Raw genomic sequence first — 18,747 nt, forward strand, 5'->3', positions numbered from 1 at the left:
GGGGAGCGGGGGGGAGAGGGTGGGTGGAGAGGGCACTGGGACTCGAGCGAGTGGGCAACTCATGGTATTTGAATTAGATTATTTGATTTGCTTGCCCTTGCGGCGATTTTATCTTAAAACTCCCATGTCTGATGGGAAATTTAGCTACTTTTGTAAGCCGTTATCTTTTTAATCCTCTTCAGTAAATTTCAAGATAACCCGGAATATTTGGAAAATTTGGGAATGGAACTTTTTGGTTGCATGTAGATATGGGATATGTAATACACGGTGTGTAACCACCACAATGGCCATGACGTTAGTTTCTCTAGTAATGAAGGCACCAGTCTAATTATTGATGTATCTCTCAACATCCTCCAAAAGGATTCCTAGAACAGTATTAATGGCTTGTTCAGTAAGATCAAAGATTACTAGTGATATATGAGTACATGCACATAAGCCTGACTCGGTTTTCCCTCTCGCCCCATCCCTGGCCTTAGGGCACAACTGCTCCGGGAAACGTCCGATCCTCTGAGCAGATGTTTGAACTTGGTTTTGTCCATCATTATTTTTCTGGCTTGCATTGGATCTATCTGGAGGAGATCCTCAACTAACTATCAAATGCGAAGGTAAAGCGACTGACATCTTAATGGAGGGAAACCTCGAACGATAGATATACCACTAGCCTAGACAAGATATCATGTTCTCTTAGGCGCGCCTCAGTGACACATTAACATCTGTTTGATGATGCATATGAAACTATACTAACTTCTGTAGTGGTTTATACCAGCTTTACCTTTGGCATGTAATGTTTTCCCTTTTCAGACCACGTGTCATTCTCTATTAAAGCTGTTAAGTGTGACATTATTCCAATGCAAAAACGACTTCCAGGTCCAAATTAGTGATTACTTCTAAAGATATTTTTCTGCGTTTTTTCTTCATAGCAGGATTTCTTTTCATATATCTAATTGTTGAAGGTATAGAGAATAAATCCTGGGAATAAGTTGCAGCAAGGTTTTAGCGGTCTTTTGTGCAATTGGACCCGGAAATACGTCAGAACTTAAAAGTCCTCTTAGAGCTATATATATATGACGTATTTCCGAGTCCAACTGAAAAAAACGCTAAATAAAATAAAGTAAAATGAAATTTCTTAAATGATTTAACCTCCACCCAAAACGATTATAACTTTGTGCAACAAATCCTGTCACATGTACGAAGACAAAAAAGATAATATTTCTTATAAAATCTGCTTTTCGCTTATAATATCCATACTATGACAATGACAATATTTTATTAGGTACATAGATTAATAAGTTGATTCACATAGACTAAATAAAACTTTAAATTAGTACCAGCTAACTGAAATAACCTCAACGGCTAAACTGGTCGGTTAAATAAAACAAATTACAATTTTTGGTCATTAACTTATATTGAGAAAAATGTAGTTAAGTATTAATTAAATAGAGAGAGATAACTAGCTAAAAACTAGCTAGTGTGAGCTGCGTCGGTGTTTCTAATGAAAGAGTAATGATAAAAGGGTAAATTATACACCGTGAAAAGATGAAAAGACTTACTGACGTTTCGTACGCTAGTCCTTCGTCGGAGTAAAGGAGGGAATTAATTAAATAATAATATATGACAATTGAATAGTAACAAATGAAAAGTGAATACACGTCACCCTTAATTAAAAGCTTTATAAGATTCCTTGTATGAGTTAAGGATATGGAAATGTGGTCTTAATTGGAAACACATAAGGCCCATAAGGTAGAGATCTATCAGAGCCCTCTACGTCACATTTATTCGATCAACGTCATTGTGAGGGTTAAACACGCGACCTCACGAAGAGCCGAGGACTAAGCTCTCAGAAATTCACTTTTTGTAAGAGTCTCCTATTTTCTCTGCCAAGAATCGCCAACGAGGGAGACTCTGCTAGCAGGAAAGTAAGGTCCTTACAAAATTAATAAATTTCTTTTTGCTACACAAAAAATCCGAGTCGCATAGCACTTTTCCAATAAACAGAGTAAAAAACGATGGGTTAATACATGGGTTACTAGGCGAATACCACCACCCCCTCTCCCTGACAAAGAAGAACGGTCATTCCTAAGTAAGTAAAGAAATTGCATGTTCTAGAGTCCTAATTTTTTCCCATGATCGAGTCATACGAAGGAGGAGCGCCCAGAAGAGTCGCTGAAGGATCAAGCTGCATTAACCACCAACTATGAACATCCGTGGGGAACTTTACGTCATCATCATCTTCTTTATACTTCGCAGACACGTCACCTGATACTATCACCTTCCAATTCTTCTGCGTCAGCGCTTGTAATATAAAACATAGCATGCTACGGACGTAGTACTTGTCATCGTTCTCGCCATCCCAAGGGGTACCATTGAGAGTAAACTGCAAGCAAGATACTCCAGGCTCGGTTAGTTTTTCCTTTTCCTTCTGGATTCCCTTTGGCCACCTCTTGGTGATGATGTCACGACAAACCTGGATGACGTCAGCAGGGGCATTAATGAGCCTTAACTTGTCTGTACTGCTTGGACTTAGACACATTATGGGAGTAGACAATGGGGCTGATTGTTGGAAGATGAAAACACTCTTGTTGGTCGTCCTTCTTGATACGTCAAAGGCACCAACAGCATGCCAGCCGTGGCACTGCATCGCTTCTAGAAGCTTTGCTATCATGTGCCTCGCCATTATGGATTCTTTATCACTGCTCCACCAAGGTGAACCATGAAGCTCAAATTCAAAGCTTCCACAGTAGTCTCCTTCTTTTCTGATTCCTTTCCTCCAACCCCATGCATCTTCAATTACTTTCCTCACGACTGGAACCAGCTCTGGCTTAGCGTTGATTAACCTGAGTCTGTTGTCCCTGTTGAGGCTAATCGTGACGAAAGGCGACACTATTCCTGATTCAAACCGTGGTTCGTGCTTGAAAAACAACGAATCAGCTGTGTTCTTGATATTAGCTGAGCAACACAGCGCCAACTGGTTCTTGGCAGCAAATTCGACGAGCTTCTGGATGAGTGAACGAGCTTCCACTGTCTCTGTTCCCATCCCCTTCCAAGGGTCACCAAACAACTGTACATCAAGCATGTGCTCATCTTCCGTGTAGACAAACTGAATACCCGGCGACCAGTTCTCTTCAATCACGCCTTTGATGGAAGGGTATAAGTTCTGGAAAAAGTTTATAAACTGTAATTTATCAGAACTGCTAATATTGATACATGGGAATGGATATGAGATCGAGATTGTTCCTTGTTTGACGAAAAAGAACGTTCCAAAGGCCATCTTTCTTGAGAGATCAGTAGTTATCAGCAGTTTCCATCCAGCATTGTTAAGCTTCCATAGTATCTGACTGAACATCTTTCGAGCTTCTAAAGCAAATTGTTGGGGGGTCCCCTTTTCGAATGGCGTACCACTGAGCTTGAAGGATTTAACATAGCCGTGGCATTTTGTCTTTTGGTTTGCATCGAAACCCAGTTTCCATGACTCTTCAATGGCTTCCTTAATGATTACCAACTCTCGATCACCTCCATGTAAAACTCTGACGCCATCGGGTTTGTTGATAACGATACACATATACTCAAAGCCAGGAGGAACGTCTGCAAGTTGGGATGATTCAACACCTCCCATCGCAGAATCAGCGTAATTTTACTTGACCTTAAAATAAAAATAGCAAGAAATTATTTTTTATTACTGATCCGATGATATCACTTAGTACACAAGGACCCCAGGAGCCCATTGCAACACTTCAAATCACAAGATAAAGAAATTAAAATCTTCCTTCGTCCTTGGAACAACATACTAATCTGCCTTAGTAATAGCCTGCGTAGCGGCCCAAGAGGAATGGGGGAAGGTCCCCCTCCCCACGCCCCCCCTCCCCTACACTAACCCCAATCCCCGAAACCACAGCCCTTTTGGGTCGCTACGCAGGCACCCTTTGTACAAGCTGCATAATATACGTAACATATTTCTAAGGAGGTTGATGACTATTCTCGTACTATACCCAGACCCTTCTCACCAAAAAATCGAAGGTTCTAGTAACACACAAACCGGAAGATCGAGATTCTAGGTCAGGTCGTCAGATGGGCGCATGCTCCACTTCTGACTTCCGGTATATATTCAAACCGTTTTTTTTTTTGTTTTGTTTTTTGTTGTTTTTTTTTCCCCTTCAAAAGAAAAACAATCAAGCTTATTTATACATCGTTTATGAAACAGTTTATTTGTCTGTGATTAACATTCTGAAAAAAATAGCAATTTAGCGAGACCCTCATATGTGTGGTAAAGCATTCAAATTTCAACCGTTGACTCAGGCCCCGTCCACACTATGCCGGATAAATTTGAATCCGAATTTTATTTATTCGGTTAGGCCTACCGTCCACACTAGTCTGGGCGAATCCGGAACAATTCTTCACCGAAAACGGATTTTCGAAATGGAACCGAATAAATAAAAATTCGGATTCAAATTTATCCGGCATAGTGTGGACGGGGCCTCAGTGTAAAATCAGCGAATCGGAAACATATGATTATGCAAAACAATTAAACCAATTAAATAAACGGGCGATTTGTGGGTTACCAGAGACAGTTCGATTTTTCGTTAGAAAGCTGAGAAGGCTTTGGGTACGAGAATGGTTGATGCATTGAGTAATAATAACAGATGTTTCGGGCCGGTACACGTGGACCGTTGTGATGCTTTATTAAATTACACTCTTCACGTAGCCCTGACAATGGTTCAAAATAATAAAAAAATACGAACTTTTAATCATGTTTATAAAATAAATGTTAATTGATATTGAATTGACAATAGAATAAATTATATAGTTCAGAGGCTCAGTAATTTGGATTCAAATGTACAGTTCAGTATAAATGTTCTAGTGCAATCTTGAATTAATCAATGATCAATTAGTTACACACTTCTACGGCGTAGATTATTACTATACTGGTATAAAAATTATCTTCAAAGGCCATTGCAATTAAGAATCTTGAATTACTAAACACGATCATTTTAAACAAAGGTTTCTCAAGTGGCTACAACACTTAATAAGTACTAAAGTTTATGCATCACATCATCAGTTCGCTACCTGTGTATAAATAATTGTTTCGGGAAGATTTACGACCTAAGGTCAATATTTGTTACTACGAAATTCTTAAAAACTATATCGAAAAATATAAACAGAATCCCCATACTTTACTTTTGTTATATTCACCGAAACAATGCTATTAAATGTAGAAGAGAAATGTAGAAGAGAAATGCACGGGTTAAATTCGATCTTTTCCTTTTCATTGTTTAAGTTTTGTACAAACCGGTTCGAAAATTTAGCTTTTCCTTTTCAATTTATGATCTAAGACCACAAGAAAGCCCTATCGAGTCGATCTTAAGGAATAAACGAGGTAGGTCTTTTGTTCGTAATTACTTTTCCTCGGTTTATCTCAAGCCATTTACTCACTCACCTCTACTTTAACGCTGCTTTGGCTTGTTTGTCTTCGCTACACGCATAAGGTATTATAGGATTTTTTTTTTTTCGTGGGAGAGGAGGGGGAGACACCTTGTCGATATGATTATTTATAGTCTGCCCAATCTCGTACCCAGAGCCCACGTTGCTCATGATCAGCACCGAGAAACGAGAGGCTCTGGTTGTAATCGATTTTTTGAGCAATCCTATTGGTCCGGGGGAAAAACAATAGAAAGAGTCGTTCCGGAAATAAAATGGCTAACAGACTCGGAAAATATCAGGAAATAAGTGGATTCAAGCACTAATTTGGCTTGAATCGAACTCAAAATTTGCTAGAATGTGGTACGATAATCAATCTTTCGCATACCCGAAGTAGATGAGAAGGAGGCTGGAATTTAAGCAAATTTTCACGAGGATTAGTGCGAGTCGAGTTGGCGGCCGATCGCTCTTGCATTTGTCGTGATGATTTGAACTCAAAAAAACGTGTTAAAAACTCACAAAATAGCACAAGCAATTAGTACCCGGGGGAAAAATTTACTAAATAAACTTTAGGAAGGCAAAGGATAAATAATTTAACTACTATATTCAAGCTAAAAAGGTCAAAAATTGATTACCGTTTGTTCTGAATCCCTGAAGATCAAAGGTAACCCAAACATCCTATAATTAAGGCATGCGCATTTGAAACTTCCGGTCCGAAATTCACGGACCGGAAGCCAACTGAAAATCGGTTACAACCAGAACCTCTCGTTTCGTTTCTCGGATGAGGAACGTGGGCTCTGGGTACGAGATTGTAGTCTGCCTAGAGGTAATAATGTACGATTTCAGAGTCAACAATTTCACAGATAATAATTTCAGAAATTATAATTTCAGAGATAATAATTTCAGAATGCAAATGCAACTTTTTTTATGTTGTGGTTTGTGGCGCTGGTTAGGTCCTGTGAAGCCGGTCAGCAGCAAAGGTTCCGTTTTAAAGGACTGTATACAAGCTTTCCACATAGAAATACCATACAAGGAATGTACTTACCATATTTGGAAATTGGAACATAATTTTCTTACTAAATAGGCGAATTTCTTGCTCAAAACCGCTCAAATTTACAGTAAATCGAGTGAAAACATCTCAACTAGTCAGCCATCTTGATTTTGGCCGACAAAGGACTGAAAATGCGTAGGGGAGGGGAGCGTGGTTAGTCACCACAGGAAGCCCGCGAACGACAACAATTGTTTGATATATAGGTGACACTCCGTGGATCGGTATAGATTTTTACTAATTTTCCTTCATTAAGATGCTACTGAGATAAATTGGATGTTACTTGGATGTGACTAGAATGGATTGGTTGTGACTGAAATGGATAGCAAGTGACTGGGCCTCAGCCAGTGACTGGAGTTTGAATCACACACAAAAAATATTTTTGAATATTCACCTTTTGAAAGGCCATGGATAATCTTAATGCATAGCAAAAACATGCCAAACTTCTAAAAATTGTTTTCCTCTACTAAATACCCGAATTGTGAGTGCTTTTTAATTTTGGAAAATCAGGATCCGTACATAGATGGAATGGACTGGACTTCGGTTGGCTGGATCGTACGGATCGTAGACATTCTTTTACGCCGAATTCGCAGCTTTTATCCTATGATTTTTATTTTATTATTCATAACTATTCCGAATTTTTGTACATAAAAAATGCTTAGATTTGTTGATCTTACTTCAGATTTGTTGCACAAATGTAAAACAATCCGTACATGGAACCCAGACTCTAATCAATGAAATATATAGTTCTCATATATTCTCATATATGTTCTCATACACAGTATTTACTCGGTTATCCTCTTGAACTTGGTTTCAATTCAAATAAAAAACGAGCAACCATAGAAATTACCTGCTGCTGGAAACTTTAGGTGTTCCATATTTGCTTACCAGTTGCCTACTTTGCTTTCTCTTCGAGTTTCCTACTTTTCTTTTTTACCTTCGTCTTCGTCTTCGTCTTCATCTTCGTCTACTCTTCAAATATATTATCGTAAATATTTGCTAATTTAAGAAAATCATAAAGAGATTATTTACATAAGTATGAATGGAGTTGATGGATTTCCTGTATGAGTATACAAACAAGTCTATTAAATCCATGCTTTGAGTTTATCAAGCTGTCTTTTGTAACCGAGAATCACCTGTTTTTTTCTCACCCAAAACACAATAAAAGAGTTTCGTTCCAAACTCGGAAAGTGACTGTCGATCGTGAGAGCTTCTTCAACGATCAACATTTTGGTAAGATTTAATTCATCTTTTTTCTTTTCTTTTTTCTTCTTCTTCTTCTTCTTCTTCTTCTTCTTCTTCTTCTTCTTCTTCTTCTTCTTTTTAAACATTTTAGTAAATTATTGCTCTTAGAAAAGTTAAACAGAGAATAATGAAGTCAACAAAATTTCTATATATCTCTTGCAATAAGTGTTTTGTGCAAAATGTTTAGGCATCGGCTTGATACGATTTTTTGAAAAAAATTAGAAAAATGTTCACAAATTCCCGCGCACGACACACACAGAAAAAAAGTAATTATCATGTTTTGTATATTTGTACGTATACGAGTTTTCCCTTAATGCATTTATGGTCGATATCCGTGCAATAAATTAAAGCCGCCATAGAAACCATGTATCAGTGAAGCAAATACGATATCACTTCACAATAAACTGGAAACTGGAAATTTCGTTATTATATCAACCCAAAGTGTGTAATAAACAAATTATTGCATGTTAAGAACTTGACATCTTTTTTATTCGCTCGATATTTCCATATTTCGTATCGCTCACTCACTTACGGACCGCTAAGCGTCAGTTCGCGATATGTATCCAGCTCTTGCATTTAATAATCTCTACATAAATAAAATGGGCTTTATCAATAGGCATAATAATATCTGTCATATATTAAAACAAAATTTATAATTTGGGACCGTGGATGGCACAACGCCACATCATATGTGATAAGTACAGACTGATTCACGTCTGATGAAAGAGCTACGCTCTGAAACTCGTTTAAGATTTGTGACCTTTTGTGTTTTTCCACTAGCTTATAAAGAGAAAAATAAGGGAATATTTCTACAAGTAATTATGGCTCTAACAGTTGTTTAGAAAGCTTACTAATTTAATTATTTCAACAATTCTTCATCGACTTTGTTGGTAAAACAAAGCATAGCGTATTTCACTTAGTGAGGTGCGAATATCGTAGTACGTGCCGAAGGCAGGTGGTTAAACCCGTAGCCGGTTACTTGTAAAGTGACGCCAAATTTAGCGGTAAGCCCCGAATGTAGGGTGGCCCCGTTGTTAGGGAGAAGCCATGCGCATGGGGCTTACTTTCCCCGGGAGACGATTTCGGATTAAACGCGTAGATTTGATAAAACATGACGTTTCGGCTATAACTTGTGATAGCGTTCATCGCATTTTTTATAGGCCGAAACATCATGTTTCAGTCAAATCCGAAATCCTTAACTTACTTCAATATCATATAATACGCGAAAGTCTTAAAGATACTAAGAGGGTTATAGTCTTATAGGGGAGCAATAGCGTTTAATCACCTTTGGGAAGTCATGTTGTGGAATAAGGTTGCTACTATATATTTACAGAAGCAGTGTCCCATAAGCCAACATTGTAGCCTGCATGTCTTTAACACTGCATGAAATATCACTATAGGGTTAATACGATGTAAATATTAAGCAAATACCATATTTTCTAATTTTTGCTCATGATTTACGACGGTGCAAATATGATGTTCACTTTATATTTGCTATGGGTTGTGAAGGTGGTGAATACCACATTTGCTACACGTTTACCTTAGGGAGGAAATATGACGCGAATAATATTAGCACTACATTAACATCCATAGGAATATGTAGCAGCAAATTCATATTCACTTTAGATTTGACTAACCGGCTCAATTAATTAGCAGCAAATGTCATATTCTCATCAGATTTGATATAAATTCATCAATGCTGCAAATGACATATTCACTTCAAATTTGAAAAACTCATAATGCAGCAAATTTCACATTCAATTCAGATTTGATTAGCCTCATAATGCAGCAGATGTCATATTCACTTCCGGTTCTATAACCCTCTTAATGCAGCAAATTTCATATTCACTTCAAATTCTAAGCCTCATTATGCAGCAAATTTCATATTCACTTTAGATTTGAAAAACTTATAATGCAGTAAATTTCACATTCAATTCAGATTTGATAAGCCTCATAATGCAGCAGATGTCATATTCACTTCCGGTTCTATAACCCTCTTAATGCAGCAAATTTCATTTTCACTTCAAATTCTAAGCCTCATTATGCAGCAAATTTCATATTCACATCAAATTTGAAAAACTCATAATGCAGCAAATTTCTATTTCACTCAGATTCTATAAGCCTAAATGATGCAGAGAAATATCATATTCGACCCTAGATTTTACCTAAACTCCCATGATACCAAATTTTCACTCTTGCTTACAATTATTTTGCATAACGCAAATATACAATTCATAGACTGCAATACAGGTTGATAGTTTTAATTTAAAAATATTTTCTTTCACAATCAGTAAAATAACATATTTAAATATATAAACATGCAATGAACAATAATGACAATAAACTCTTAGAAGTTACTTATTTTTAAAAACTATAGATTTATAGTGTGAAAATTAACAGGCCAATTATCATAACTTTTATAGGTTGTTTTGATCTCTTGTTTTCTGGTTTGATGTCGTGAAAATAGTCAAATACAATAGTTTGAGGACTTATTTTGATACGTTTTGACTTAAGCATCCGCTAGTTGCCCCCAGTCAACCGCTTGTTTGCCCCCCCCCCACCCCCCCCCCCCCCCCAGTCAACTCCAAAAAGTCACGTGATTGATAGTAAGCAATAAAATACCTTCATTGGAACCAGCTGATATTTTGAATTGTAACATATAATTACTATTTCGTTCTAAACTTAAATCAGTCATGTCTTGCCCTGTAATGTATGACATGTCATTAAGCGATAAATGAAACATTGGATTTGCTTGTTCCATGCAGGCTGTCAATATGGAAAGCTTTCACCTTATTGGTTTAATCTTAGCAGCCTTCGTGATGACTTTGGATATGACGTCTGCAGCTAGTAAAAGATGTGACGAGGGACCGGGACTAGCTAAGTGTGTGACTCAATACGTTTCTGGGTTTGCCAGCCCTCAGAACGCAAAATTGGATTCATTGAAACTCCATTGCAAGCTTGATCGAGTAAGTATGTTAAACGTGGAGTTAGGTCGACGGCAGAAGAATCACTTAGCTGTAACTAATAAACTGCAATCAGGTGAATAAATGAAATAAAGAAGTTCAAATACGAGGTGCCTGCAGATCTGAACGGCTAATTTTGGGTTTTGTTAAGATGATTTATCTATAAAATGATAATCTTTATATGGACGCCGGCTTGAAGTACATTTACGCATGCGTACCATTTGTTTTTCTAGTTTTGAATCATTTAAATGGAGGCTAAAAATGATTTTCATCAAAAATTCTCATAGGAAAATAAACTAAAAACTCAGTTTGGATTTTCACTTTGAGTTTGAGTGAACAAACGTCAAGGCTAGTTTATCAGAACACATCCCACATGGAAACGAGTGACCACGGGGTTTTAGTCATCAGCAAGAGAAATCACTAAACAGGTTTGCTGGTCATAGCAAGGGGTTAATCGTCTATGGTCTAGGGACCGACTAATCTCTCCCTTAGGCTTCGGCCGAGCTTCCTGATCAGTCTGTAATTCCTCCCGGGATAGCGGTGTCGGGGTCGAAATCTATGGCGTAGCCGTAAATGCTTCGCGCTACCATACGACGCTTCAGCATTCGGGTCTGGGAGTATGGTCTCCGGTTTTTTTTTTTTTTTTTTTTTTTTTTTGTATATATATAAGTCAACTCAAATTAAAAACTGTCTCAAATAAACGCTTAAAAAGATCAGTTCGAGAAAGGGTAAGAGGTATCCCATGTGCGCATGCGCATTTAGGTTGGTTCTTTTTCTTCTGAACTTCCGATCGATCCAGCTAAGGTGGGGAAAAGTTTGGGCTGGAGCCACCTAAATCTAGTGGTTAGATGCCTAAAGGAAAGAAAGGACAAGGCTAGAAAGAGAAGGATTTTGACGTTTCCTTTAATTTCCGTGAATATCTGACACGCAGTTATTTTTCATTTACTCTAGCTATATGAATTGTTTGGCATGATACTTGCAAATCGGTATATATTTTTTATTCGGTACTTTTAAAGGAACTTGCCCTCTGTACAGACAAGGAATTGGCAACGTGTCCAGGAAAGACGCTCAAGGCACTGGGACGAGCGGTATTGTCATACATCGCTTTTGACAGAAAGCTTGGTGCTTGTCCGAAATATGGATACTGGTCACTTTACCAAAAACTGCTTGAGAAAAATGGTGAGATAACAGGACTTTTTAATTGATTAGCTGTGACTAAAAGCACAAGCGTGCCGTGACCGTGGCGGTGCTGTGTCCCATGTTTCGAGTCGATAAGCAGGGATGTTGCGCGCTGTGACTGATTCAAAGGATTTCGTTAATTTCGTGTTAAGAATGCCGTATCCCGCAGCATGCCGTTTCACAGTCATTCCTTCAGTTTACACTCTTCTCCAATCCGAGGGAATTCGACATTGAATGGTGACAAAAGAAAGATTAAAAATTGAAATTACATCCATTAAATGCATTCCCTGTGGATTCCCGTGTCCGTGCTTTAAGTTAACATCGTGCGTTTCTCACTCCTGTGAAAATCGCTTCATTAGCTCATTCAACTAGCTGCAAGGCGGTGCAAGGTTAAAGAGGGAAGCACAGATGGCGTGCGCTGTTTATGCCTTACCAATGCGATCGAGCCGGTTTCGAGTCAATAATAATAATAACTGTAATAATATAACGCACATATTTCATTTGCATATGCTGACATGCACGCAAGGACTCGGTGTTGATGTGAGTAAAGTTGTTTGTTGATTCTCTCCTTTGCTTCGAGGGCTTTTCCTCTCTCCACAAAGATCAACTTCTAATTATAAATCTTAATTCGATCTATCGGAAGACTTATTAATTGGGTTTCAAAACCTTAGCGCCAGTTATGAATAATAAGAAAGAGCCAAGACACAAGCAAAAGGTTTAAATAGCTCCTTAAACTTGGTAAACAACCGAGATGAACAACGAAACTCGAAGAGAACAAAATGGCCGACCAAGGTCGGTCACATGACTAATTACAAGTACCGCTGACCGGTATTGGCGCAGTGTTAGGCATTACGCCGTCCACCCCGGAGTGGTTAATAAATTAGATAGATAGAGGGACTGAAGAAGAGGAAGGATACATAATTACCTTTCAACCTCCCCCCCTCCCTTCCCCCACCCCTCCCCCAACTGCAGCTATGTAGGATGAAAGGATTTCCTTTCTTGGTTTCTACTTTGACTTACAGTCAAGCGTACTTTTGACGATGATGATGACGATGACGATGACGCTTCCCCGGTAGACAAGAATTCTTGGAATTACAAGATAAACACACTCCGTAAGTGATAATAAGTACAGGAACTTTTATTTTAAATATTTCTAATTCTTGTTGTACTTAACTGAGCCGAGCTCTGTTGTGCGTACCATCTATGCCACGATAGATTGTTATAATTTCAAAACTATTCCTAATTTTGCTATAGCTAATCCAGAAATATTAACGAATTATTACTTCGGCTATTAATTTACCAATTTCTTGGCAAGAAAACAAAATTTTTAAATGTATTGGATGCGAACCCTTCTCTAAAATGCATTCTACGTACAAGAATACACTTGAATTTACCAATTGTTTAAATCGTGGTTAAAAAGCTGGGGGGGAAAACACAACATGATTTGGGTTCATTTTCTTAAGTAAAGACTTTATTATAAATGTAATTTCATACATAGACTGTTTAGCGGCTGCCAGAGGCGCCTTCACATGATTTCAGTTCGACCCCGTTAAGCTGCGTCACTGCTCTACTTTGCGGAGGTGATTAGCCATAACAAGATGACAAGTGTAATAACGCATATTATTTCTATAAGTCAAATGCATTTGAAATATAAATTTATGAATCTCGTAAATATATTCTTTTCCTAATAGTGCACGTTTCCAAGTACTCTAGGTGCGCCAAGAGAGTTGATATCAGTTGCGTCAGACGTTACGTAGCAAGAATGAGAAAGGATCAGAATCTATGTGCTAATATAGTATTCAAGCATGAGTGTCTTCGCGTCAAAACCTGTGAAGCCGGTATTATCACGGACCTGCTCAACGTGTTTCCAGAAGAAGCCAAAAAAGTGCTAGCAGTACTTTGTGTAAAGGCCGAGGATAGTGGCTAAAGTTCGGAAAATTGACGCAACCATGGCAAGCAAGTCTGAGCTGGATATTTGTGTACAAGTTTGAATAAATTGACGAAATATGCGCAAGAGGTTAACTACTATTGATTTAATTAGATCTGACCTGTTAAATATCAATGAATAAAGGTTTCTAACTTGACATGTTTGTTCGAGCTTCGTTTCTTCTATTCAACTCTCCCTCTTCATTAGCTTCTTCTTCGAGTATAGCTTAGTAATTCATTTCTTTTGTTATTCGCGCGCAAGTTCATATAGGGGGTATAAGAAGTTACTCGACATTCAAAGAAGAAGAAGAAGAAAAGGAAAACCGATGAGAGTGAAGGCAATTTAAGCAAAATGAAGTCAATAAACGCGTCAACAACCAAGACTTTTAATTTAATGAATAAGTGTTCAATACCGTAAAAGAACTTCATGTATACAAAGCGCCGACTTCGTATATAGACCATGTGACGTCATCGGACGCTAAAAAGACAATCATTCTTTCAGAAAAGATTACGTCATTTCCAAAATTAGAAACGGTCGACCATCTTTGATTCGTGACGTCATAGGATGCATGCATGGAAAAAAAATTCCCATGCTATTTGTTATTTCATTATTCAATGTTAAAGTCGCAAAGAAAATTCACTGGGTTGCCTGTATCATGCACAGAGGCCTATTGCAATTTTAGCCCAAGTATAAAGGAATGTTTCACCGAAAATGTTTCACTTAACAAGATCTTCTCCCTTTAGGTGTTGTCCACGTAAAAAAATCCAGCCCTGTTCTATTTTAACACGAACCAATGAATATAACTACAGGCCATTTAGTGTTTCACAATTATCCTTGACCGGTTGCCGGTTATTTATAGACACTCCGATATGAAAACATTAAATGGCGGGCAGTTTCATCATTTTTTTTTTTTTTAATTTGGCCAGATCCATGCAATAACATGAACCAAACTATCCTACGATTATTAAGAAGTGATTTCAATAATAGTCCCTTTCCATCGTGAAAGGTAGTCGTGCCTTTGCATTTTCGTGGTGTGATGATTTTCATTTAAGGTCTTGAAATATCTTACCTGTCCCTACCGTGAGGTAAGGTGCACTAGGTGAAAAATTATTAAACTTTTTAGTATGTGTTGTAAACTCTTACGACGAGCAGCGAGTTTAGTAATGTTGTCCCTGTTTACATTCAGAATGAAAATTATTTCATTTTTCTACTTCGTCAGCTATTTCGTGTTTAATTAAACATGTGGTTAGCTAATATTCCATTCAGTGAAAGTTTCTTTAGCCAGATACTATGGGGATTGCTTAACTGTAGAACCTCTATTAACCGACCACCATCGGGAATTGTCAAGTAACCAACCAATAGGGATTGGGCGCTAAAAAGAGATATTAATTAGTGCAAAAACCCTCTTAGGGACTTTGCCAACTATCCGCTAAAAAAGACTTGCTGTTTACTAGGTGACCGCTTAATAGAGGTTGGCCGTTTACTAGGTGATCGCTTAAATGAGGTTGGCCGTTTACTAGGTGATCGCTTAAAAGAGGTTGCCCGTTAACTAGGCGACCGCTTGCTAGAGGTTGGACGTTTACTAGGTGACCGCTTGCTAGAGGTTGGACGTTTACTAGGCGACTGCTTGTTAGAGGTTGGCCGTTAACTAGGTGACCGCTTGCTAGAGGTTGGACGTTTACTAGGTAATCGCTTATTAGAGGTTGGCCGTTAATTAGGTGACCGCTTGCTAGAGGTTGGCCGTTAACTAGGCGATCGCTTGCTAGAGGTTGGCCGTTAACTAGGTGACCGCTTGCTAGAGGTTGAACGTTTACTAGGTGATCGCTTATTAGAGGTTGGCCGTTAATTAGGTGACCGCTTGCTAGAGGTTGTCCGTTAACTAGGCGATCGCTTGCTAGAGGTTGGCCGTTAACTAGGTGACCGCTTTCTAGAGGTTGGACGTTTACTAGGTGACCGCTTGCTAGAGGTTGGACGTTTACTAGGTGACCGCTTATCAGAGGTTAGACGTTTACTAGCAGACTGCTTAAAAGAGGTTTGCCGTTTTACTAGGTGACCGCTTATTAGAGGTTGGCCGTTTACTAGGTGACCTCCTTATAGAGGTTTTACTGTACTAAAATTTATCGTGACGCATAATTATGGGCAAACAACGTTAGAATCAAAATCGCACATTTTGTTTTTTGGATGAAATTTCATACCATCACCACATGGTCTTGAGATTTTGCTTGCAGAGGAGCAAGTCACATACTGTTTGCAGTCGGTTGGATGGGAGTAGTCTCCGTCTGCTTTCCCAGCACAGAAAGTTTCTGCATTGAATGGCCCACCATCTGAAAAGTGCATGCATAGATATTAGTAATGCAAATTACACATGAGAAAAGTAGTAGTTTATCTCAACGGTAATAGCCAAGGATTGTAATAAAACTAAGTAGTTTCTCGGCTTGTAAGAACTGTGAACATGAGCGGCATTCCAAGGTTGAGGAAAAGACTGGGTCGAGGGCAGTTCATTGTGCGACTGTTTTAGGGGAGGAGTCGCCATCTTGAAAAGTTGTTCACACTGTTGGCTTAACGCGTATGGCTTTTGCCAACTGTCTCGTTAAGCCTATGGCTAATGCAGCAGGCTAGTAATAAGCTTCTGGATTTTTTTGTAATTAAATATATGTATCTTTATTGCAAAGATGGTACTAGACAAAGATTGATTGCTCCCTACTCTGACACACAGCGAAAACAACTCATCAACCCACGTTACAGAACACTACTATTTATTATGGATCTCTCCAGGAATTGTTTAGGAATTATGTTGTATCGTATATCGTTATTTGTACATATTGATGGCATAGAATACCACAGAATGATATAGGAAAACAAAGGCGCAACGAAAAACCCAATATGGAAGTGCATTTTTGATCGATATTTTTCACATACTATTTTCATTATGGTTGACATTATCTTGACTTTGAGTAAAAAAACATGCGAATTTTCCCCGATTCAATTTTCACCTTTAGGCTTTTATCTTTATTGGGTTCCCTTTGATTTTTTTAAAGCTAACACACTTTTAAGAAAAAGCCTTACCTGCGCCTGCAGCCATTGTTGATGGCGGAGTGCTGGATTGTTCGGTAACATTACTATAGACCTCCACTACTCCAAGCATTTCCATGTAGATGCTGTTCGTCTTTGGCTTGTACGCCCATTGCTTGTTCCAGCGGCTGTAAACACTCAGTTCACAGGTTTTGGCGGCAAGATCATAGCTGAGGCTTTTGCAGCGACTGTTGTCAGTTAAGCATCTAAAAGACATGTGGGGTAGTTGTCTGCAAAGCTGGAAAGATAAGCAGAACCTTCCAGAGTGTATCCCCATTGGGACTTTTTGGTAATGCAGCCTTTTTCTGCAGCCAGCAATTCTAAAATGGCCAGAACATGTAGGAAGGTAATGTGGACAGCTCTAATCAACGACATCTTGACGTTGTCGTAAAATTCTGAAAAATATATTAATATACAAAAAGATCTCAATTCTTGGTTTGCAATCAATCCCAAGAGAGCACAATAACAAAAGGGATGTCCGCCATGTTGGAAGATATAACAAAAGAATTCATTGAAAAATCTTTTGTCACTGATTCTTCCAACATGGCGGCTATGACGTCTATTGCAAACGAAGAATAAACTGAAAAAGTAGAGTGCAAACAGTTAATCAGTGAAACACTAATTACTAAGTAGTACAAAATAGTGCTAATTAAACAATAGAAAACAATGGAATTTGCATGAAATTGTGCTATTTAGTATTACTAAACTCAGGTGTATTAAGGCCTGACTTTAGCATGGAAACGAGGCTAAAAATAAAAAAAAAATTTTCTAACCCCTAAATGATTTTTTCTTCACCGAACTGACATATATTATTAATCATATCAAAATGAAGTCTTTTTTTTCATTTTCGTTGCTATGGCAACCCTTGTCTGTAAAATTTCTTGAAAAATACTACATTAAAAACTCGGTGAAAAGGATTGTAAAATGGGGAAAATTTAAAGACTTTTAACTTTGCCTTATCCGGCCCTTATGTACTCATATGTAATTGAATAATTCAAATACGCTTTTTAAGGTTGACTACAATGTAGATAAATGAAGAAAAATTCCAAAGTCACGAGTAAATTGACTATTTTGAGCATCTTTTCTTTTTAGTGTTTGGAAACGAAGCTTTCTGGACTAAGTTGAAAGGCGTCTTTATAAAGAACAACCATGCTACTTTTCAGAAAAATATAAATTTACATGATTTTATATGATTAAATGTTCCCCATTTTAGAAAAACTATTGCTTTTTCTAACCATTTCTTGGAGCCGCCATTTTGGTTTGCATACCGAGCGGGGAATGGGCCCGAAATAGTCAAATTCCCCATCCAGGGGAGAGAGGGGATATAAAACCCCATTGGTTTTGAAGCTTTTAAAATCTTCGTCTTACCTCCCCAAGGGAAAAAATGGCACAATTTCAAAATGGCGGACGAAAACCTTCGATTCCCTCTATGTTTGATTTCAAATTGCTCATAAAATACAGATAATATTGATGATTCTACGAGCATGGTTCAATCATTTGATACCTCTTCTATTATAAAATGAGCAAAGATATTCCTTTTTGGAAGTTTTAGACAGGTAATTTTGATTTGAAAAAGGTTATGCACACCACAATGTTTGAGTGATCGTTTACTAACAAATAAAAGTTCTGCTCTATTAAAATGTTAAATATTCTTCAATATCTTCATGTTTATTTGAGTTTTAGGCGGGAAAACCTTGCAACGCGCGTCAATTTGCAAACAGAGCCTCAAATTTCTCTTCAATTCAATCGGTTTAGTCGAGGCAAAGGGATCTCCTACGAGACAGTCTGTTGAAGTCATACCCTTATTACAAGTAATTACTTGTGTTTAAACAGCTTCCGTAGAAGCTATATCAATTCTTTTCAAACTTATTTTTGTTTGAGGGGGATTAATTTAGTTGAAG

The 18,747-nt window shown here is 38.0% G+C and overlaps 2 protein-coding genes across 4 annotated transcripts; one reads left to right on the forward strand and one right to left on the reverse strand.

Annotated features, from left to right (window-relative positions):
• Positions 1-1,250: 1,250 nt before the first annotated feature.
• LOC116289453 (uncharacterized) lies at positions 1,251-6,572 on the reverse strand. Of its 3 annotated transcripts, none has more exons than XM_031696408.2 (2): positions 6,458-6,572; positions 1,251-3,640 (listed from the first exon to the last, which is right to left on the reverse strand). In XM_031696408.2, exon 2 carries the CDS (start codon positions 3,611-3,613, stop codon positions 2,111-2,113), a length of 1,503 nt encoding a protein of 500 aa, XP_031552268.1. In that variant the 5' UTR covers positions 3,614-3,640; positions 6,458-6,572; the 3' UTR covers positions 1,251-2,110. The 3 variants fall into 3 exon arrangements, with proteins under 3 accessions (XP_031552268.1, XP_088891758.1, XP_031552260.1); XM_089035632.1 differs by lacking the exon at positions 6,458-6,572 and adding an exon at positions 6,048-6,092; XM_031696400.2 differs by lacking the exon at positions 6,458-6,572 and adding an exon at positions 5,432-5,555.
• A 1,014-nt stretch (positions 6,573-7,586) lies between these two features.
• Positions 7,587-13,931, forward strand: LOC116289386 (uncharacterized). Its single transcript, XM_031696288.1, has 5 exons — positions 7,587-7,693; positions 10,471-10,671; positions 11,685-11,847; positions 12,870-12,959; positions 13,539-13,931. The coding sequence occupies exons 2-5, from the start codon at positions 10,480-10,482 to the stop codon at positions 13,772-13,774; spliced, it is 681 nt and encodes a 226-aa protein (XP_031552148.1). The 5' UTR covers positions 7,587-7,693; positions 10,471-10,479; the 3' UTR covers positions 13,775-13,931.
• Positions 13,932-18,747: the final 4,816 nt, after the last annotated feature.

The sequence above is a fragment of the Actinia tenebrosa genome, unplaced genomic scaffold (genome assembly GCF_029948245.1).
Source record: "Actinia tenebrosa isolate PJP-AT-01 unplaced genomic scaffold, QUT_ActTen_1.0 PGA_scaffold3__52_contigs__length_22856419, whole genome shotgun sequence".
Taxonomy (NCBI): domain Eukaryota; kingdom Metazoa; phylum Cnidaria; class Anthozoa; order Actiniaria; family Actiniidae; genus Actinia; species Actinia tenebrosa.